Here is a 21,454-nt window from a genome sequence, read left to right as displayed (position 1 = left end):
TAGTGACCAGTCACGGAGCTGCTATTTATTGTGCAGAACCAAATGACAGCAGCAGTGCCACCTTCCATCTTTTACTAACCAAATCACTGGGAACATTTCTCTAATAATCTTTGATAGCTGGATTTATTCAGTATACTTTTCCAGACTGTACTCCTGCAATGCACAAAACCCATTCAGAAACTGTATTTGATACACAATGCTGGTGTCTGCCTTCTCAGAAGACATCACAATCAAGTTCTGGAACTTGCCTGCTTGCTTTGGTCCTTTCTGTTAAAGGTTAGTTGAATTAGAATCCAGTATCTCAGTACTGATTTTTTCCATACCTCACCATGTTAGCTACATTCAAGGAAATGGTGCAGAAAACAAAGTTAATATTTGAATTTAAGAGACATGGAATTGTTCTCCTTGAAAGATCCAAGACAACCACATTGTCTTCCATCAAAGCTCAAATCTTACAATCTTCAAACAACATGATGTTTTTTTTAAGCCCCACCTTTCTTGCAGGAGCTCTAAATAATGTCATAAATCACTCAAACTATTTTAATCAGTAGCAAATGAACAGCAATAAAATAATAGCTTAAAATGAGCATTCCTTCTTTCTCCTTCAAGAGAAAGCTTTAGAAATATATTTAATAATACAATATAAAAAGGGCTCAGGAGAATTATGAAAATTAGATGCTGCATTTATCTTTTTTAATAAATAAACTTCCCTTTATTATAAATGGTTCTCAGAGTAAAATCATTATATGGGTAGGTGTGGGTCTGTATTAATATAAAAATACTGTAGCAGGATGCAGGGTTCAAATGCATTCTAACGTTGCTCATCATTACCCCTGTGCTCATCATTAACCCCCTGTCCGGCAAGGTGTCTCTTAATGTGTGACTGGCAAGCTCAGAACGTCAGTCTGTAAGGTACACCAAGACTCCTGGATAGAAGTAGTTAGGAAAAAAAAAATATATATATATATATATATTATTTTTCACATTGGAGGGAATACAACTATAACTAGGAGATGGCAAGTAAGAGCTGGCTTTCCTAGAGTTAAATACTGCTTTTAAGTTGCATCTGAGCATGAGGTGCAGCCTGTATCATCCTTAAATCAAGCAGCAGAGTTAACTCACTCATCGTGCAAAGCTTGATGAGGTGCAGGGAAATGGAGGTCATAACTCTCATGCTAGAGATTTTTCATGGCAACAGTGCTGTGGTAAGGTTTCTGTTCTTCAAAATACATATTTTTAAACAAGCAAGATAGTTCTTAAGCTGCACCCAGCAAACCTAGGGAAGCCAACTGTTGCTGCTCCAGAAGGGAAGGGAGGGAGCTGCTGTGTGGGAGGAAAGAGCATGGGAAAAATATCCGCTGGATGAAGATCTGGAGCTTCCTATTCCCCCTTTGGAGCAGGCTGCAGCCTCCACCCCTCCAAACCCAGGCAGGAATTCTGAGGAGTTCCTTACAACTTTCCAAACAAGAAAGCACTTTGAAGCCCCTGATGCTCACCCAGTGTTAAACCGCTGCCTTTTTTATGGCCCTTCAACAGCTGCCAGGACACCAGGGCTGAATTTCAAAAGTCAACCTCCTTCTTCTCAGCTTCTTCTTCCTTTGCAGTCGCCAATAGGAATCCCTGTCTCATCCCCTGCGTCTGTCTCGGCCATGGGCTGAATCTTGTAATTCTGAAACATTAGCTTTTAAACAAAAGCCTTTTAAGAGGGCTGTTTGCAGGAGAAGTTTCCTGCCGTAACTGGTCCACTTTCAGTATGACCTCTCATAACATTGCTGCTTTGGAGGTGATTCAGCAATGCCTAATTTCAGAGCAAGCTTGAGAAGAAACAGCTTTAAAAGCTAGACAGCCTGACACAGAGACTGCGTGTCGCAAAAGCTCACACAGGGTCATAAAAGTGACATTATCAATTCCTCTTCAAAGAAGGAAATGCCTTGAGGGAAAAGCAGCTACGCCGTGGTTGCGCTTACCAATAACAATATGCTGCTGCAAAGGCAGGTTGTAATGTGTCTTTCTGCAGTCAATCCAGAGTGAAAGTACTGAGTTACAGCACAAATATTAACACCTAGAGAAGGCGAACATAACCATTTCCCTTTGCAAAAGCAGCTTCTGCTTGGCTGTGTGACCCCAGGCACTTAGTTCTGACACCGCTCCACTACACCCGTGGGATTTAACTTCCGTTTCCCTCCAACAGAAAATCCTACGCTGGGGAGAGCTTCCTACTTCTAACTCAGTGTCTGCAGGGAACAAAGACCAATTGCAAAGCAGAGCAGCTGTAAGGAAAGGTCACTTTGCTCTGGCTCTCAACAAATTTCACCACACGGCCGTTTCACACACAGCCTAACAGCCATAAGGACACATCCAAACACTATGTGGGGCTCAATGCTTCATGCCGCTAACTGGCTGCAAACTAAATTTCTTTCATTTGCTTGACACACCACCTGCACCCCATATGTTAACACTGCTGTCAATATTTCCAATTCCCCATGTAACTATTTAATAACAATTAAATAGAAACACAGACTGGTTGCAGGTTCACTACTATTTTAAAAAGCCACCAGAGCCAGGAAAGTGGAGCTTACAAACAGTCAGATGCTGCCAGGAGGCTCTTGCATGGTCCTAATGCCTGCCACATCTTTGACACACAAATAAAACCATGCCCAAACCTCAAAGTAAAACACTCTTACTTCAGAGGCTTCCTGCTGACAACGAAGATTCTGGGACTGCAGCTTTGTCCCACATTCACAATATTCAGGTGAAATTCAGGCCATACGTAGACATCTGACATCAGTGCTTTTTAATTCAGTTGAAGCAGCCTCTGCCCTCAAACCTTTATTCCCGCCCTCATCATTCCTCCATCATAAAGACTGCAAAAGTGTTTTATTTACTGCTCACTGAACGAGGTCAGGGAAACGATCTGGTTGAAAAATAGTCTAGTCAAAAATAAAGTTATTTTTCCAGCTGGAATCTGGCTGCACAGCCAGCAATGTTGATACAAAAGAAGGGACAATACACAGACATAAATGAGCAGCAGAGGATGGGAAGCAGTGAAAAAGCTAGCACAGGAGTAATGCACATCTAATTACAGCCTCCCTTTTAGCCCAGTTATGTTGCCTGTTAGTCCTAAATCCACGTGACAATAGCACTAGAATCCTTTCTCCCACCAGCTAATTTCTTATTTTTTTGTCATTGCTGTTTTGTTAAGAAAAAGATGCAGTCTTGGCACAGAAAGCATCCAGAACAAGGATTTGGAATGGTGCTGTGCACTAGAGGAAACAGCAAGACAATATACAATCAAAACTTCTAAGCAGTGGGAAAAACTAATTCAAATCCCTTCTGTTTGGATAATGACAACAAAAATATGGATCGTTGTATCTTGGGTCCTCTGTAGTAAATTTAGAAATCTCTCAGAGCAGCAAAAGACCCTCCTTCCAAAGCACAGGTTTATGCTGGATCCCGTCACACTCCATATTTCTTGTTCAGCTGGTCGCTGTGGAAACGTTTTTGGAGCGTGCCAGGAGTCACGTAGCATCTACCTGGGGAGCCCCTGCATTAATCCGTCACCTTCGTGGACTTCTGTGAGCCCATTGGTTAGTAGGAAGAAAAAGAAGGAGTCTCTCGCTCCTCCCCGCTCTGAATGAAAGACGCTTCCTCTAAATCTTGCTACAGGATTTCAGCCTCAGTTCAGCTTCTTTGGGGCTTTTGTCACCAAACAAATGTGATGTCTTTGAAAGAAAGATTAACAGTTTGATGAAAGGATGCAATGGACAGCTTTGTTCTAGCCATCTTCCCCCTAGAGCTTTCGGTCACTGTCACTTTCTTACCCGAGGGAGAATATCTGTCTGACTCTCAGAGGAGATTATGGCCACCTTGTAAGATTTTGCCTCTCCTGATAACAAAGCACTGGCCACTTTGAGGAGGTGATAATGATGAACAGGGGCTGGATTATGAGCAAAGAACCTCACATTGATCTCTGAATTCTGAGAGAGCACAAAGCAGTCAATGCTGGGATTCAAAACCCACTGAATGCTTAGAGCACGTCCAATTCACTCTCCTGCAGGAGGGGCAAGGCTACAGACGCTGTCAGTCCCCAAGGTGTACTTCTCACCTCCTCATCAAGTTAGCATGACTAGTTAAAAGGCCTTAGGATGAAGAACAGATGGCACGGCACAGATCATGAACAGTGGATGTTTTCATACTAGGCTAGATACAAATTCTGGCCCAAATTACCTGAAGAGTTTACCAGTTGCTATGAATACTGTCACTCAGAGCATGCCCACGCAGCACAGTACAGCTGTGGTGATATTAAAGCTAATTCCAAACACTAAAGATGGCTAAGCATCTTCTAGTACCTGGAATAGCCCAGAAACCTATGCACACCACAACTGCTGTACAAATATACCCAGAGATCAACCATCCCTCGACCTTTTCCCTCTATGCATGGCCACACACCCCTTCAGCATGCAGAATTTTAATCCACACAATATTTGTGTATAGCAAAACCAGACAATACCTGTTGACTCCCTCTCTGCAAAAGTTCTACAGCCAAAGGAGCAGCAAAGAGAGGAAAGCCACGTGCAAAGAGCTGGCACCAATGCCAGCTGCCGCACAGGCAGGAACCACCACTTCTTACGAGGAGTCCCTTCAGAAATAGATCACTCCAAGCAAATGCTGACCTGCTTAGGGCTCATTCTGACTTCCAGTAACAGGCAGACTGCCCTGGGATTTCCTCTTCGAGTAATTTTTCATCATTCCCCAGAATAAAGGGTTTAGTTCAAGGCTGACACTGATAAAACTACAACTTCTGGTTCTGAGGCTTTACCAGCATTTCCCCATCAGTTCAGCAAGAAGTTCATCTCCTTCTCACATCCAGTGAACCAAGAACTGAAATAGAAACAGGGTGGGCAATGTTTTCCTTTACTGAGGAGGCACAAATCTTAAACACAATCCCTGGAAAGTTGCTATGAAGACAGTGCTTCTGTCCTCATTATTTCACTGCAGCAGTCAGGAGGGTGAAAGACCCCACCACAGCTCTCTGTTGATGGGCAGCCCTGATCCAGTATAAACTCACCCAAGGCGTCTGACAAAACAAGACCCCTGAGGTGATACAGACCTAGGACCCAAAAGTAGTGAATGCACTCTTTTATTACCCGCAGACACAAAGCCAAAGGAAAACAGACTCCTTTCCAGAAATCAAGGCAGATCATGGACAGCCAGTCAAAAGTTGGCTCTCTAGCTGGCTCTGGAGTCCTCCTGCTGTGCTGCCACGGAGGAGGTTTCAGTCCGATACTGAACTCCTAAGCTAGCAGCACCACACCTGTAGGAGGGACAGTGTCTTGCATTGTTCCCAGGGAACTTTCTTGGGGCACTCTAAGAGTGGCTTCTAAAGGCCTCTAAAAGATGACCTCTAAAGCCTCTGGCTTCTAAAGGTTTCCTAGTCCAACATCACTAGCAAAAATGAAGAGTGTCTCTACTTCTGAAGGAAGTAGGAAACACGCTTATGTGTTTGTGTACATCCATTGCGTGCCTCTGGTCACTAGGGATGCTGAAAAAGCTTTTAAGTCCAGTGACCATTCCAGAAATTGTCTAAGCCTGGAAGGGACTGGATCTCTTCCTCTCCTTACCTACCGTTCAGCATGTCAATACACCACACACAGCCTGGGAACTCAGGCTTTACCTTCTCAATCTGATCTTCTTGGTGCTTTTCTTTCTTATTTTACTTTTCTGTCGTCTCCTTTTCTGTGCTCAACGCGGACAATGCTGGCACCATAGTGCACCCTGCTGGAAGGCAGCAGCTACAGCCACCCTAGAATTATTTCTAGGGATTGCTGACTTCAGTTTCAACAGAGAAAATCAGGTACCAGATAAGAAACACAATTTAACTAATAACCCACTAAGCCAGCTATTCTGTTCAATTCCCACACCCGAAAGCCACCAGCTGTTCTGATCCACGGACATCTGTTGTACTCCGTGCGTACCACCATGTTATAAAGCTTGGTTGCTGAAACCACTTGTTTAAATGTCAGGTAACTCCAAGGGATACCATTGCTCAGTTTCGCAGATTCACTGAGTCTAAGGATTATGTCTCCTAAACAGGAATGAGGATAGCTATGAGCCACAAGAGGTATTTTGGTTTACATTTTGGCTACCTCTTTTTTTCCTTGCTAACACGCAGCACTGCCCTCTCATTCATTATGGGTCTTTTAGTTTGGATTTCAGTGAGACAGCTTGAAAAGCCTTGTCCCCGTGTGGCTCTTGGCAGGCTAAGAAGTAAAGTGCTCTTGCTCTCAGCTTTCACAGAGCTGGGGAGGTGCTGCTTATTGTTAAGCAATGAAAGGGGAGGGCTCAGGTCACATCTGTGAAATGTTAGCGGAGAAGGGAGGCTGGGTGAAAGTAGGTGGCCAGCACAGCCTAGCACTTCGCTGGATTTTGCAAGGCCACTGGGGAGATAGGCAGCCATTTGTCTTAGAGCCCTGATAACAGCCCGACTTGCTCTCTGCTGGCTAGCTGGGGTTGTAAATACCTCTGCAGACACAGACTCTTCGAATGGCTGGAGACTGGAGGCTGATAGAGGATTAATCGCTGGGGGGAGGGGGGACAGTCCAAAAGGGAGTTAATTAGCTGTGTTAATGCATGGAAATAAAGCAGGTTCATGTCTCCTGGGCCTCTTCCTCCCAGCACCTGGGCTTTTGGGGCAGCCAAGATGAGGCTACCAAACTGGCCCTTGAGAGTGGCCACAGGAAACTCTCTTGCTTAAAAATGCAACCTCTTCATCTTCGAGGCCCCATTAAGCACAAGGTTTTGCTAAACCGATAAGGAGTGTGCTAATGAAGCTCAGAGGACAGGAGGTTAGCGTTCTAACCCACGCTACTGTTCAGGAAGTTTAAAGAAAGGCTAGTGCCCAAAGTCAAGGAAATAGCCACAAACCCCTGTCTGTAATGCTGTATAAGGAACACTCCCAAAACACTGCACTTTTGGGTGAAGAGATAAAATAATATTCTGTCTAGACAGTTCTACGCCTCCTCTAGCTGAATCTGGAAGCAGCATGTGGACATGGCTCACTATTATCCCCCAACACTGTATGCCCCTTTAGATCAGTGCTATAAAAACTCTCCTTGTGTTAGTCAGCAACTACACCTGAGGAAATCTCAGCTCTTCAGATCACACTCCATGATGGACAGTAATAAGTCAGGAGTCTTCTCAATGCTCTTTTAAGCCCTCATGTGTTATACCTCAGGATTTAAAGCCAGCTGTATTGAGAGTCCTGCGTTTAGAGTCCCTGTCTCAGGAACCCGCTGTCACCTTTCTATCATTGTCACTGGCAATGAAGAAGCCAAACATCATTCTCCATAGCTGCCACCAAATTTACCAAGGTGTACCAGGAAGAAGGTGTACCATCTGTTCTGGACTCTCACATACCACTGGCTATTAAATTGAACTCAATTACTCACATCTAGGACTCGCAGTTTGTGTTTCCATTTGGCTAGGACACATCCCCCAGAATGACATCCAGCATGATGCTAAGATACCAAGAAACACACTCATCCATTGTCCTTGCTAGCAGGTAATCATTTCACTCTTAAGATTTCTACCTAATTTTTCCTTTCGGTTTTTCTAGCTGTAATTTCCAGATGCTGGTTCCTGTTATGGTTTTCTCTGCTATACTAAATAGACCTTCAGTACCCAATACTTAAACTCCATGGAGTATTTACACAGGGTAATACAGTCATTCTCGTGTTCTTTTCTGCAAGATAAACAGATTGAACTGTTTATGTCTCTCACCAGCCCTTGAATCATTCTGTGGCTCTTTTCTGCAACTTCTCTAGTTTTGCAATGTGCAGTAATACAGCCCTGATCCCACCAGTAGTATAGCAAAAGTAAAGTCACCTCCCAGTTCCTATTTGCTACGCCCTTGTTTATACATCTACAGATCATATTAGCCTTTTTAAGTCTCAACATCAGACTGAGAGCTTGTGTTTAGTGGGTTGTGCCTGGATTTCCTCTCAGAGCCACAGCTTCCAGAATACACTTCTCAGTCTCACTCGTGCTCCCTGTTCTTGTATGCTTGATTTTGCACTTACACCAAAATGTACATTATTTAAGTAAGCCTGGTTTACCAGATCTGTGTGGGCATCTTGCCTTTATCATTATCTGTCTCTCCACCAATCCTGCATTTCTACATATAAATACACTGAAGAATATCAGCGCTGGCACCAGTCCCAGCTGAAACCCCTTCTGACCCCTTCCAGGAACACACCCATTCAGTGATTTCTGAATCACATCTACTAATCAAGATTAGTTATGGGGAGTATCTCTGCAATGCTGGGATTTATTAAAGGTTAGCATCATAAGTATGTCACAAGTCTTCTGAGATAATGCATTCAGGAGCAACTTATCTGGTTCTGCCATTTTCATTTTTTGGCCCACAGTAAAGGTTGTCTAATCCTTCTCTCACTTAGCAAATAGTCTGAAAACTGCCTGAAAGAGTATTTTATTGTCTTCATCTGATGCAAGTCCATATTCTTATTTTCATTCCAAATACAAACCAGAAAAAAAAATATTGAGCACTTCTGCCCTTCCACATTCTTATCAGCCATTTTACCATCAACATTTAGTGCCAGATTCCAGTACCCTTACTATGCTTTCTTTTCCTGTCAATATACCTGAAAAATTCCTTCCTACAGTTGTCAAACTAGCCAGCAATGGATTAGTCCAGGTTATTGTCTCCCTTTGTCTTTTTTTTATTGATTATAAATTCCAATTTATATTGATCATTAATTGTACCCAACTTTCTGCATTTCCTTTTATATTGATTTTTAATTCTAATTCTTGCTCTTATGACATCAACAAACTCCAGTAGGCTTTGAGCCAAAAGTTGCCATTTCTTGACTGGAAGCCATGACTTTTGACTAAACTCTTCTCATGGAAATCCTGTTTCTACTCATATCTTTTCCTATCTACATTTTTCTTTCCCTTTGCCTCTGACAAACCTCCCCTTCTGCATTGGTTTTTAACAGCGCCCTGTTGGTGTCCCTTATCTCCATATCAAAGTGATCTGAGTCAGTAATCTGTAACAAACCTTCAAAGTCAACTTACTGCTTTTCTGAAGTGTAGTTTGAAAGTGCCTAAGAACTGAATTATCCATCTACTATCTTAGTTCCTCCCAAGCTTTCCATTCTATCCTAGTACCCTAGGCTTTCTCCCATCCTTTTCCTTCATCCTTGCAGAATGTAGCACTGCCTAACCTGGTACTATGGTCACAGTAAATTCATCCTTCATTCTCCATTTCCACTTTCCCCGTCATGTCAGTGCGTGACAAGTGACTGTTGTTTCATATGTACACAACATTAGGTCAGGTGAAAACGCTATAGGCATGCTAGGAATTACTGCTGTTTGCTTTGCTATTTTATTACCTACAAGCACATGTAAAACTGCCACAGCTCTGAAATGCTATTGCCCATGGTGCCGAACTCCATGCAACAGAAAGGACGACACTGGCAATCTGCCAGCAGCTCAAAGGCTACATCTAATTGTGCATAAATTTGAGCAGATTGTCTGCTTAGACTAGAGCAAACAAGCTTATCTTTAATGCAGACATATGGCCAGCAAAACCTACAGATCTCAGCACGCAACGTTTTGGCCAGCTGGCCATTTGGATCAGAAAGAAGCATTGCATGATCTGATACTGTGGTGACAAGAAGATCAGTATCACAACCCATCCATGTTCAAAAATCATGAGTCAGGCCACTCAAATTCATGAGTTTTGCTCAGAGCTGGAGATCTTAAAGGGGGTAAGCAGACTGAATTTGTTTACGAGACAATAGTATTCACATTTCTCCCACTTTTCTCTCCAATCACAAAAAAAAGGTTTTGTTTTTTATAAAAAGTCACACAGTCACTTGCCTCTGGGAGCTGAGATCCCAAGAAAAAGCAGACAGACTCACAGGGTGATCAGGGGAGGAGCACCAACATATTCTGAACTCTTAAAGTATACAGATAACCACAAAGATAGACACACAAGCAGAATCTGGAACCTGCAATCACCACAGATATCACTGGTAAAGATAAGGGTGGCAGACAGTTTCGTTATAAAACTCCAGTTGTTGTAGTCGTGCACTAAACTCTCTACTTTTAACATTGCATCCTTTTTTCAACCTGGTTTTAGCTTCCTTTCTTCCCACCTCTCAGCTGTCAAATAAAATCTTCTCTCTGCCTCCAGCCTTCCATTCTGTAAGACACCTCTGTTCTCCTATAATGACATGCCGCTTTCTGACAGTTACCCTCTTGATAACCATCACAGATGCTCAGTCTCCAATTAATAAAGCAAACTATTCCAACAGAGTTGTTACATTTAGACATGGAATAATAATAATAATAATAAAGAAACAGCCTTTCCTCCCTCAGTCCTGTTCCTTAGGTCTTTTAAGATATTAGGGAAATTCTAGCCAATTCAGGCTGTGAGCATCACTGAGATGTCGCTCACCCACTGCTCCACTTTTTATTTATTTCCTGAGGGCAAAAACAATCCTCTGCTTCGGTCACAGTGTATTCTGAATGCAGTAGGTTTGGAAATTCCTGCTTCGGCTCTGATAACAACTGTTCAAGAAAGGAGCTAGCCAGGAAAGACAGGAAAAGCTTCAGGTCAAAATGTGGGGATTTGCCAGAACTGTGAACAACATGTCAAGAAATAGAAAAAGCATTGTCTGCTCTCGATCAGGACTAACATGTACTGGCAGAGTTGAAAGAAAGTGATCCAAGAACCAGAGTTCAAAAGCTTTGCAACCAAGAATGAGACACTTCAGCAGAGCTGATAAAATCAACGCAAAGCTTGTGTCTGTCCCCTCTTCCCTTTTTTTTTTTTTCCTCCCCACATTTTCACAAGCAACCAGTATGTTAGACAACCTGAACACTTGCTAAAGAGGTGGGTTGATCTTTCTTTCATGTCAGAGCTCCTATCTGCATATGATAGAGTGCAATTAGAGAGGGTGCATGCTTTGCTGATCCTTTAATCAGTTCCTGTCTTACTTCCTTAGCCTGACAAGCTCATCTCATCAATCCCCAGGTTCAGTCCAAGAAAGAGCAGAACAATACAGCCAGAGCTGCGCAGGCACCATGATGAATCTTCTACTCTTCCATTAAGAAGCACTCAACTACACTTGAACTCAGGTAGTCTTTAATAGGTAAGTTTTCTGAGGAGACTGAGAACTGCATTACGAGCCACAGCCTCCTGGAAAGAGGGCAAAGGTTCAAACTTATACAAACCTCAGGTTGCCACAGGAAGACAAACATGGTGGTGTCACGTCTGAGTCCCACTTCCTATCTGCCACTGGGTAAAATAGAGCTACAAGTCACATTTGATTTAAAGACTTCCACAAAACCTCCACCTTCGTGTCTAATACACCGCACAACCTGCCAGTTGTTTGGACCCTTGAACTAGATGGGAAACTGCAGGATGAGGTCTCTAATCCTTAGAAGCTGCCATTCCCCATCACAATGAAGCTGGCCAAAACCAGCTCTGAGATGCAATCTAGCCCTCAGGCTCTTATCCCTTGGTGCCAGTTTCCCAGTGGAAACACATAAAGCACTGCAGATGCATCTCCTGCTGCAGTGGCTTTGTGCCTGCAGGTCTCACAAAACTAAAGAGTCTCCCTATCAGAATCCCTAGAAAATGAGAGGGGAAAAAAATCTAAGTAGCAGCAATGCCTTAACTGCCATATGAAACTGCAACTAAGATTTTCTTAGGAAGCATCTAGGAGCTAACCCCACTTGCAATACTCCTTTTTGAGTCTAAATGAGCAACTCAATGAGCCAATGTGTGTAAAAACTCGCAGTATGTCCAGACTACATTTCTGAAAAGTGACTGCAGCAAGGACACTACCAGTAAGTTGGACAGTTTTGATTTTAGTGCTGTTTATACTCTGAAGAGTCAAGAATTTTCAGAATTCAGGACAGAGCTCACTAGTTTCATTCTCCATTCTCTTTTGGCAAAGGTAAGATTGGGCAAATATATATATGTACATATATTCCAGTTCTTACAGCCAATTCTGTCTGGCACAGGACAGCTACTATCCTATCCTGCTACTCCAGGACAGAAATAAAATAGCAAACGTAAAGTCTGATTGTGACTATAAAAACTTTTCTAGACAGCAGGATGTGGAAGTGTTTGGCCCAACCCAAAAACGCACCATATCAGCAAAAAGCAGTGTTTTTTAGGGGGAAAAAAAAAAAAAAGAAAAAAAAAAGAAAAAAAAAAGTCATTCCAAGTTTACAGACGTAAAGCAGTTCTGTAGAATTCTACGTACTTCAAAATGTAGCACAGCAACAAGGAATGCAGCTGCAGACCAGGTGGTAGATATAATGATTTACTCTCTCTGAATGAGAAACTAAATCCCTGTTCAGAGCTCCAGAAGCAAAACAGCAACATAAATCCAAACTGGTAACATCTCTTTAGAGAAATACCTCACCAGAGGAATCCCTGGATGAGGTCCAATGTATTTATTAACAGTTGCCCAGAAGAACAGTAGAGATGGGAACATAAGATACATTCTAGTATGCACATCTTCCTTTCTCCTTCTGCAGTGCATAATCCTGTTAGAGGACAGATTATTCCACACTACGGTATTTCTAACAGTTTATCAAAAGAAAGTTTCAACCCAGCTTCTCAAGGATATCAGTTTAGTGTTAATGAGAGCCCATTTAGGCAAAGAAAAGCATCACTGGGTGGGATGGAAGGTGTGAAATACTTCAAACCACGTAACTCTGCCAGTGACAGGGAATTTTTCTCCCCCCATAGGGTCACCAGCTCTCACAGGCTTTACAGAAGTCAGGAGGGAATACAGCACTGAGGCTGAGAGGGGGGAAGTGGTGGTGTGGTCAGAAGACCTTTTGTAAGGATGCAACAGCCCTGGTACACTTATCTTTTTAAGTGTTTATAATTGCTTAAAAAAAAAAAGGAATTAAGTACAACGTTTAGTAAAGAATAATGTTTACAGGATAGCAGGGAGTTCCCCTAAGCATACTAACTCCACTGTAACCCATGCCTTGTCTCTTCAGCGTTTTCCAGGCTATGCAAACTGCCTTCCCTTTCATTGCATCTCTTGACTCTGCTGTTTTTACCTTGTGGGATATCATGCTCCAGAGAGTCCAGAAAGTCAATGGATGGGTCCCAGTTAGCCTTTTCCAGCAGGGTTTTATTCTTCAGATTAACAGGCTCCGTAAAATGGAAATAGGAACTCATTTTTTTTGCCTCCGTCAAAGAAAGACCTGCAAATAGCCATTCCTGACCGTTAATACAGTGAGTTGGGTTAACGCACATAGTATCACAGACAAGTCACGTTGTTTCTCTAATGCCCACAGGACAGAATCACAGTCTTTCTCCAATGGACTCCATGAAAGTCAACAGACTTGCCACAAGTGGGTGGCAGTACTCCTGATGCATGGTGGATGATGCTAAATGCAGTCCCAGATATGCAATGGGCACTAAGGCAAGACCAACTCTCTGCCCATTTGGTTACATACTATATGCAGATGATGAATTCACTGCAGCTGCAATGGCTAAACACTGGCATAAACCATACACAGACAAATGAAACTGCAGGTTTAATGACTCAGAGATTCTCCTCCCACCTCCCAGAGTTGAATTTTGCACCTGAACATTAGTGATTATATTCACAGCTCTGTGGTGTGAATCAGAATTGCAGGAGCGGCACTGGATTGTCTCCCCCCTGTTCATCTTACTGAGGTCAAAAATAAACCTGAAATCAAAGCATCAGCTAGAGAGAGAAAGTCATCTTCATTTACAGCATTTATGATCAAAGTACAGTTGATTCTGATAAAGACAATGAAAATTTACCTTCAAAGTTTCTGTTTTCATGCACAGACCCAAGAGGAGTCTTCACAAATGCACCTCGGGGAATGATACCAACTGCTCTGTCTATCTGGTCTATCGTAGCTATGAGGCGGTCCTCCTCCTTGATCACAGGCTTTTAAAAAAGAGGCAAATTTTAAAGGCAGGGCTTTCCTTCTTGTTGTTTCTGAAAATAAACTCAGTGTGACAATAGAAACCACAACCAACTCGTCTTGGTGCCCAATGGCTACCCAAGGATGATCACAAATCAGCCGTTCTTCTCATAAGATATGACAGAAAACATGGCTACGAGCAGAGAGTCTAGACTCCCAAGAGAATTACCTGTCCCTCCCTTGATTCAACCATTTCCTCCCTCTCAATTAAGCTACTTGTGACTATTCTGTTTAGAAAGATACCTGCAGTTCCCGTCTAGAGCTTCAGACACTGCAGTGAGGATCTGTACCAATTGCACATAATAAAGCATAAAGGAGAAAAGATATTTCTGAGCCATATCTAAGTCCAGGAATAATTGAAGTAAGAGTTCAATCAAGAAGCTGTTTCTACGCAGTGACAGAGAACAGAAAGGCGGGTATATTCCACCTGCTGTGAACAGGGAGATTCTTGAAGTCATGCATTTTGGAAGGAACATTACCTATGGGTAATACTCCAAGAACAAGAGAACAAACCATAGAAACAGCCTTTCTAAACAGATGTAAAGTAGGAGATACAGATAAGAGATACTCCCATTCTTGCTTCCATAACTTTTCGGGCATCAGTCAGTAGTGTCCAGGTAAAAGCATGCTGGTTCTAAAGAAAGAGGTGCCCCAAGTGGGAAATTTTGCTTGGAGCAGCTGGGACACATGCCAATTATCAGAATTATTATGAATGTTCCAATTATATGAAGACAGGCTGAGGGAGTTGGGGTTGTTCAGCCGGGCGAAGAGAAGGCTCCGGGGAGAGCTTACAGCGGCTTTCCAGTACCTAAAAGGGGCCTTCAGGAAATCTGGGGAGGGACTCTTGGTCAGGGAGTGTAGTGATAGGACAAGAGATAAGGGCTTTAACTAAAAGAGGGCAGATTTAAATTGGATGTTTGGACAGAATATTTGGATGGAAATTCTTCACACAGAGGGTGGTGGGGCACTGGCACAGGCTGCCCAGAGAAGCTGTGGATGCCCCATCCCTGGAGGTGTTCAAGGCCAGGCTGGATGGGGCTTTGGGCAACCTGGTCTGGTGGGAGGTGGCCCTGCCCATGGCAGGGGGTTGGAACCAGGTGATCTATAAGATCCCTTCCAACCCAACCCATTCTGTGATTAAACGAGTAGGAACCAGGCTGTTCCTGTGACACATCAGCTGCCTACTACAAACAAGGCTGCTCGGTGTGAGGGGTATGACTGTAGCAAAACCAGTTTGAAAGTGTTTTGTCGTATTTACCTCCTTACCGTCTTCAAGCAATCTTTCGGCATCTTCCGCGTTTACCTCGGCGTGCTCATACTGGAAAGAAGGATCCCCCTGGAAACGGCCCTTCAGCTTCTCAGCCTGCGCCTCCACCTCCTTGGTCACCGGCGTCAGCAGGCTCCAATCCACGCAGTTCAAGCTGTCGGCGACAAGCGCGACAACAGTCCCCAGCCCCGCCAAGCGCCGGGCTCGGCGCCCTGATCCCTCGGGGCCCTCTCCAGACGCCTTCCCCTAAGCTCCCCCACACCGTTCTTTGGGGTGGGGACGCCCGTCCCGCTCCCTCTCCCCGTCCCCGGGCACCTGTAGAGGCGGCTGCGCGGCGCGGCGCGGTCTGCGCCCAGCCCCTGGGCGATGTAGTAGGCGCCGCGCACGCCCTGGACGCAGCCCCAGAACCAGACCGCCTCGAAGCGGTAGTCTCGCCGCAGCAGCGGCAGCGAAGCCCCCAGCGCCGCCCGCTTCTCCGGGCTCAGCCCCGCGCCGCCGCCGGCCGCCAGCTCCAGCGCGGCGGGCAGCCCCGCCGCCTCCATGGCCGCCGCGTCGCCGTCGCCGGGCAACCGTGGCTTGGGCCGCCCGCCACGCCGTAGCGCCGCCGGGGGAACGGCCCCGAGCGGGCGGCATGGCGGCGCCTCGGCAACGGCTGCCATGGCAACGGCGCGGCGGCCCCGGGAGGAAAATGGCGGCCGGCCCCGCTGGGCTGAGGGAGGGATGTGCGCGGGCAGGGCTGGTGTGTCAGGCCCGTGTAACCCTGACCCGATCGCTGAGCCCCGGGCGCGCTGGCGAGCGGTGTGTTAAGCTTGCAGTCCCCCGTGGGACTCCCCCGTGTCGTCCATCAGTGTTTGTCAGAGGGCTAAAGGCAAAGGTGAAGGACAAAAAGCTGAAGGACACCTTGGCTGGGATACCACCAACAGCTCCATTTTCCTCATGTCTTACATAGCCAGCATCAAAAATTACCTCAGAATCCCATTGCACGGTGTCATTTTACTGACCTTGCTATCTATCTCATTTACATCCAGAAATAGATGGCTTTTTTATTTTTTATAAATACTGTATTCGGATCACTGTGTGGGGCCTGTTTTGCTGAATCACACACAGACAGACATTTGTGAAATAGCTCCTGCCCTAAAAATCGTGCAGACCAGCCTAATACAAATGTCAGTAAATAAATAATGAGGTCATCCAGCTGCTGAGACAAATAAAAGTTGTGTTTGATGTCTTAAGGAAGTTTAAATCTTTATATGTACACTACATAGATATATGTATATGCACATATATTTAAATCCATTGTCACATCATAAATTCTTGTATTTTTTTTCATTTATTTCCTGTTCACACCTAAGGAAAACACTGATCTAAGGATTGTTGCCTGTAACAGTTGTCACCTGCTTCCCTGTGAAGTGAGATGTTCGATAAGCTGTACAGCATGCAGTCAGACCCACTAGTTTTATTTACGTCTCATAAAAATCAACTCAGATTCCTGCAGGTTAAACACCTCTCTTTAATGTGAATCGCACAGAGCATGCAGGAGTGACCACAAAATTTTGTCCACCCTGTCCCCTACCACTGTGCCTTAGCCTGATTTTCCAAACAGGAACAGGCATTTTCAGGCTTTGTAAACTCATATAATGACCAATGTCGCTAGAACAATTTCTTGCACTAATATTTTATGATATGGCTGACTGGCTAGTAAACATGAGAACTGCAAGCCATACTCATTTCATATGAGTCAGAGAGGCAACCTGAGACCATAATGAATTTCTGCCACTGTCAACCACAACTGGATTCAAACCAGATGCTAGCAGCTGAGCGGCTCTTTAGCCTGTTATGGATCTTCTAAGCCACCCAGTCTCCAATCTTTGCTTGTCCTGACTGAAGATTATCAGAAAGGAAATCTGTAGTTTAAGGAAATTCTTCCTGGTTCAGTAAAGTCTGGTGGGCAACTGTACTCTGCCTTGCTTTGTCTTGACCCCAATTACTAAACACTGATAAGCATCGGGAAGTAAGTGGTTATATTATTTAACAAATGAAAGGTCAAAAGCACTGCTATTCAGCAAGGTCAGAGGTTACCATCACTGTTATTAAACAGTTTGAAAGCAGTTTCTCCCATCAGTTGCCATCGCAGGCTCAAACATGCAGCTCAGCAGTCGGGCAGCCAGGAGGGAAGAAGATAGGCACTGGGCATCATTCACCCGAGCTCAGGTCAGGAAGCTTTCCTAGAGGCCTCCTTCAGGGAAGGAAGGTGCTGTGCTCCAGTGATGCACAGCATTCTCCCATCGGAGCGCTGAGCTCTCCTGCCTTTGGCCAAACCAGGTGTGTACCCGTGTGCTGAACTGCTTCAGCTCCTCCCTGCTCCACCACACAGCACAGCTGCCCTGGTAGAGCTGGCGTCGCCTTTTGGGTTGGAAATCAAACTCAGGTTCCCTTGTACTCCTCTTGAGCAAGGTACTGAAGCTTGTATAGCTCTTTGCAGCGTCGAATATCTTGAAATATATGTTAATTACTGCTGAGTGCACAGTGGCTCCTGTATGCCTTGCACGGCGTTATAAAATATTTGAAAATACCTTTAGTGATGTAGTAGGAAGTGAGCTCATTTTCCTCTGTGTTCTCCAGTATGCCTCATCTCAAGAGAAATACAAGCAGTCATTGATCACTGTCACTGTTTCTGCTGGTACAGATTATGAAGGCTGCCCTAGAAATACTCTTGAAGGACAAATGTAGCACTGTTCTGGGCATATACTAGGCCACCACTGCTCTTAAGTGGACTTACTCCTTCCTATCTGTCCTCTGGGTTACAGTATAACAGCAACAGGAGGCAACAGGGATGTCCCTACTTTTTACAACACCGACACTTTCTTCTGTCTTGGAGATTGTACTAAATACGGCAAAACTCTGGGAATACTCTGACTGCAAACTGATCAAAGAAGAAGGACGTGGGTTTTTCGCTTGTCCAGGACCATTGCCATTTTCTCCACTAGTGAGGCTGAAGCTTGCTGTGTGCTGTCACTGGGAGCCTTGGAGAGGAAGGAGTGAAGGTGCTGTGTGCTGCGGGCTTGGGATCCTCCACATCTGGAAACACTGTAGGACCGTTCCCAGTAAGTTAGCAAGAAATTGGGCTAGTAGGTCAGGATGGGAACAGCTGTGCTGAGATTCAGAGGAAATCTGTGGGTTGACTATGACAAGCTCTTCCCGGAGATTCTCTTTGGCGTAATTCTTGGCAGGCAATATGCCCCCCAAAAAAGTGGTTATCTTGCCCTAGTCAGGAAAAGATGGACGCAAGAGGCAATGAGCTTTGTTGTATTTGTGACATGAAGTTTTCTATGTCTATCAGTTTAATTTCATGCTTTTCATTACTGTCTTAATAACATCTGTCTTCCTGACTGTTCCGGGCACATGGAACAGGTAAAGCATTCACTGGGTAAGAAGCACCAATGTGCTGATTGCATCCATGCCTGGGCATCACATGAGTAGCTATAATTCATCCAGTTGGCAACTGAACACACACACCTTTGCAGGTACCCAGCGAAGTGAGGTGCAGCGCTGTGACCTTGCCCCACCATGCTGCCAGTCAAACTGCCTACAGTCTGAGTGGGAGGATTCTGTTCAGGAACCTTGGAAACAGAAAAATATCAGTGAGAACCTAGTATGGAACTGTAGTCCTGACTGTGGTTGGGCATCAGGAGGATTTAATGCATTATTAAGTGAGCCACATTCCAAGCTGCCCATCATCCTAGTGTTTTGCCACAATGAGTTAATGCATTCACAAGGGCTAACACAGGATTGTTTAGACATCCTAAGCAAGAATAGGCGTTGTACAAACAATTACCAGTTTATTTTGTTGGTTGTTCCCACATTGCAGTTTTGCTGATGATGATCTCTGGTCTTTACAAGTTCAATTTTTAGGACTGACGCTCATTTCTTCTCTACAAGCTGCAGTTGCTAAAGTGAAATGGTAGAAGAGCATACCTTATAGTGGCAGGGACCTGAATGATTTAAGCTTTTCAGAGTCGTGACCGAGACCATATATTACAGAGAGGAATGAATCAGCAGCCATGAGCAAGCACAGTCTCGATGTGACAAAATTTAATCAACCTGCCTTTGGAAGAAAGGACTATAATTCTGCAGCTTGCAGGTGGCTCCAGACAGAACCTCTAACAGTTTAGCACAGAGGCAATACCTGGGTGATATGTGAGGAAAGCAAACAAGCATTTGGCAAGCTGACGATGAGATGAGCGTTTCTGGCCTACTGTCTGGGAACTCGGAGCAGGAGTGAGGAGTTACATCTAGAGGGACTCTGGGGTCAGAACAATTCACAATGCAGATCTCATTAAATAAAGATGAAGTCTTCAGAAAACATCCTTCTAGAAAGCTTTGCTTTTATTTAGGCAGAGCTTATTCCAGCTGGAGACATCTGCATTTCTCCCTTTGTCAGATAGTAAGAGTCCACTGGTCCTTCCTCATGTCTCTATGTGTAGTGGCTGATATTTGCAATGCCTTTTTTATTTCCTCAGGAAAACGTTTCAGAACTGAAATTTGTACTCAGTCTCAGGCACCTGCTTACAACTATTAACTTTTAAAAATGTAGAGAAGCTAGAGACCACCTCAGTTGGGGTGGGTGGCTTGAGATGATTGTTAGCACCCTAAATCTGAACTTCCCTCCAAGAGCGGTGTTTGTATCCATGTCTCTGGGGCACTGACTGTTGTCAGTAGAGCTCAGCCATCCGCTCAGCAAGTCTTTTGCATTTGTGTGGGTTCACTTTTGCCACCTGCTGCTGAATTACTGTTTGAACAACCCAGCTGCATTGCACTGACACTTTTGTGTGGTTTCTTTTCCCAGGAATAGAGTCAACCCAGGTAAATTATCTCTGAAAAGGGGAGGAAAAGACAGTTCCTGCACAGCATCTGCTGCAGAGTCTGCTCTCCTGCTGTCTTCCCCTCCATGTGCAGCGTGCAGGCCTCCGTCCAATCAGCCTTGCAGTTGTACTAACAAAGGAGGGTTTTCCTCGTTTTTACTGCAGGACTGAAAAATATGTTCTTTTTGTTCACGAGAAAATGTTACTCCTCTGAAACTTCCAACCTTTCTTTCCCGCCTGTGTTCAGTTCTGGGCAGAGATTGAAGAAATCTGAGATGACCCAGGAGAGAGAAGAGCAGAGACCTCTGCCTACACTGTTTGAATAGCTAATACCCTTTCCAAATACTGGCACCTGGGAATCCTTTAATGACTTGGATGGTGCTTTGGGTAGACTGAATATCTCCTTTCAGAAACAAAGGCTGATTATTATTATTTATTTATCTGCCTTAAATCATACAAGCAGTTAGAAAGTAACCCTTTCCTGTATTACATTCCTGCCCCGTGCTGGATATCGTGAGGCCAAACTGTGTTCTCATTTAAAGTGACTTAATAATTATATTAGGGCGGACGCTCCAGATTTACATCAAATTTTCAAAGAGCAGAATTTGTCCCTATTCACTTAATAAAATCTTAAACATACACTGCCTATTCAGAAGGGAATTCTGTGTGAAAATTTTCAAATGTTAAATGGATATGTGCCTCCAACATAGCTATTGAAAAGCTAAGTAAGCATGGGTAGCTGGGAGGGGAAGGGTTGTCATTAAGAGCATTTACAGACCACCCTGTAAAACGTATTTTATCCTCTCTGTTGGGAAATTCTTTTAATCAACAGAACCTTTATTGACATTTCTATATTGACATAGCTCTGATAGGAGATTTTTTTTTTTCCTCCTTGTCTCTTTAGAGACTCCTACTTGTTCTAAAGAGAGAATACAGTTTGTGGTTTCATGGGTGTGAAGGAAGACTCAGTTCTCTTGATAGTCCGACCCAGAGTCATACTCCTATGGAATTTACGTCCTACCTGTCTTCTTCTTCTTTTGATTTGTTTATCATTGCCTGGCTCACTCCCAAAACCTGATTAACCCTATAAAAATATAATTCATATGCTCGAGCCACATAGTTGTGCTCGCAAACTCCAGCCTTTCCTGGTTTGATCTCTTTTCTATTTCTCAAATCTTTAAAGAAATGAAAGAATTTATAGGAAAAAAAAAAAAAAAATGCTGTTAATTTAGAGGTCTTCCTTTGCATGAGCTCAGCTCCAGTTTTACAGATAACACCTGTAAACTTCAAGGATGGAGAGTCACTCTGG

General features: G+C 44.2%; 1 protein-coding gene across 6 annotated transcripts in view; it reads right to left on the bottom strand.

Moving 5' to 3' along the window:
- Window positions 1–15,848, bottom strand: part of RSPH9 (radial spoke head component 9) — a 54,039-nt gene extending 38,191 nt beyond the window's left edge. For all 6 annotated transcript variants that reach the window (XM_035321742.1, XM_035321743.1, XM_035321741.1 and 3 more), the window contains exons 1-4: window positions 15,599–15,848; window positions 15,275–15,437; window positions 13,850–13,979; window positions 13,114–13,260 (exon numbers count right to left, since the gene is read on the bottom strand). In XM_035321742.1, the coding sequence (XP_035177633.1) occupies window positions 13,114–13,260; window positions 13,850–13,979; window positions 15,275–15,437; window positions 15,599–15,825 (667 nt within the window). In that variant the 5' untranslated portion in view covers window positions 15,826–15,848. The remainder of the gene's footprint in view (window positions 1–13,113; window positions 13,261–13,849; window positions 13,980–15,274; window positions 15,438–15,598) is intronic.
- Window positions 15,849–21,454: the final 5,606 nt, after the last annotated feature.

This window comes from Oxyura jamaicensis, chromosome 3 (assembly GCF_011077185.1).
Source record: "Oxyura jamaicensis isolate SHBP4307 breed ruddy duck chromosome 3, BPBGC_Ojam_1.0, whole genome shotgun sequence".
Taxonomy (NCBI): domain Eukaryota; kingdom Metazoa; phylum Chordata; class Aves; order Anseriformes; family Anatidae; genus Oxyura; species Oxyura jamaicensis.
This window is presented reverse-complemented; position numbering and strand designations above follow the sequence as displayed.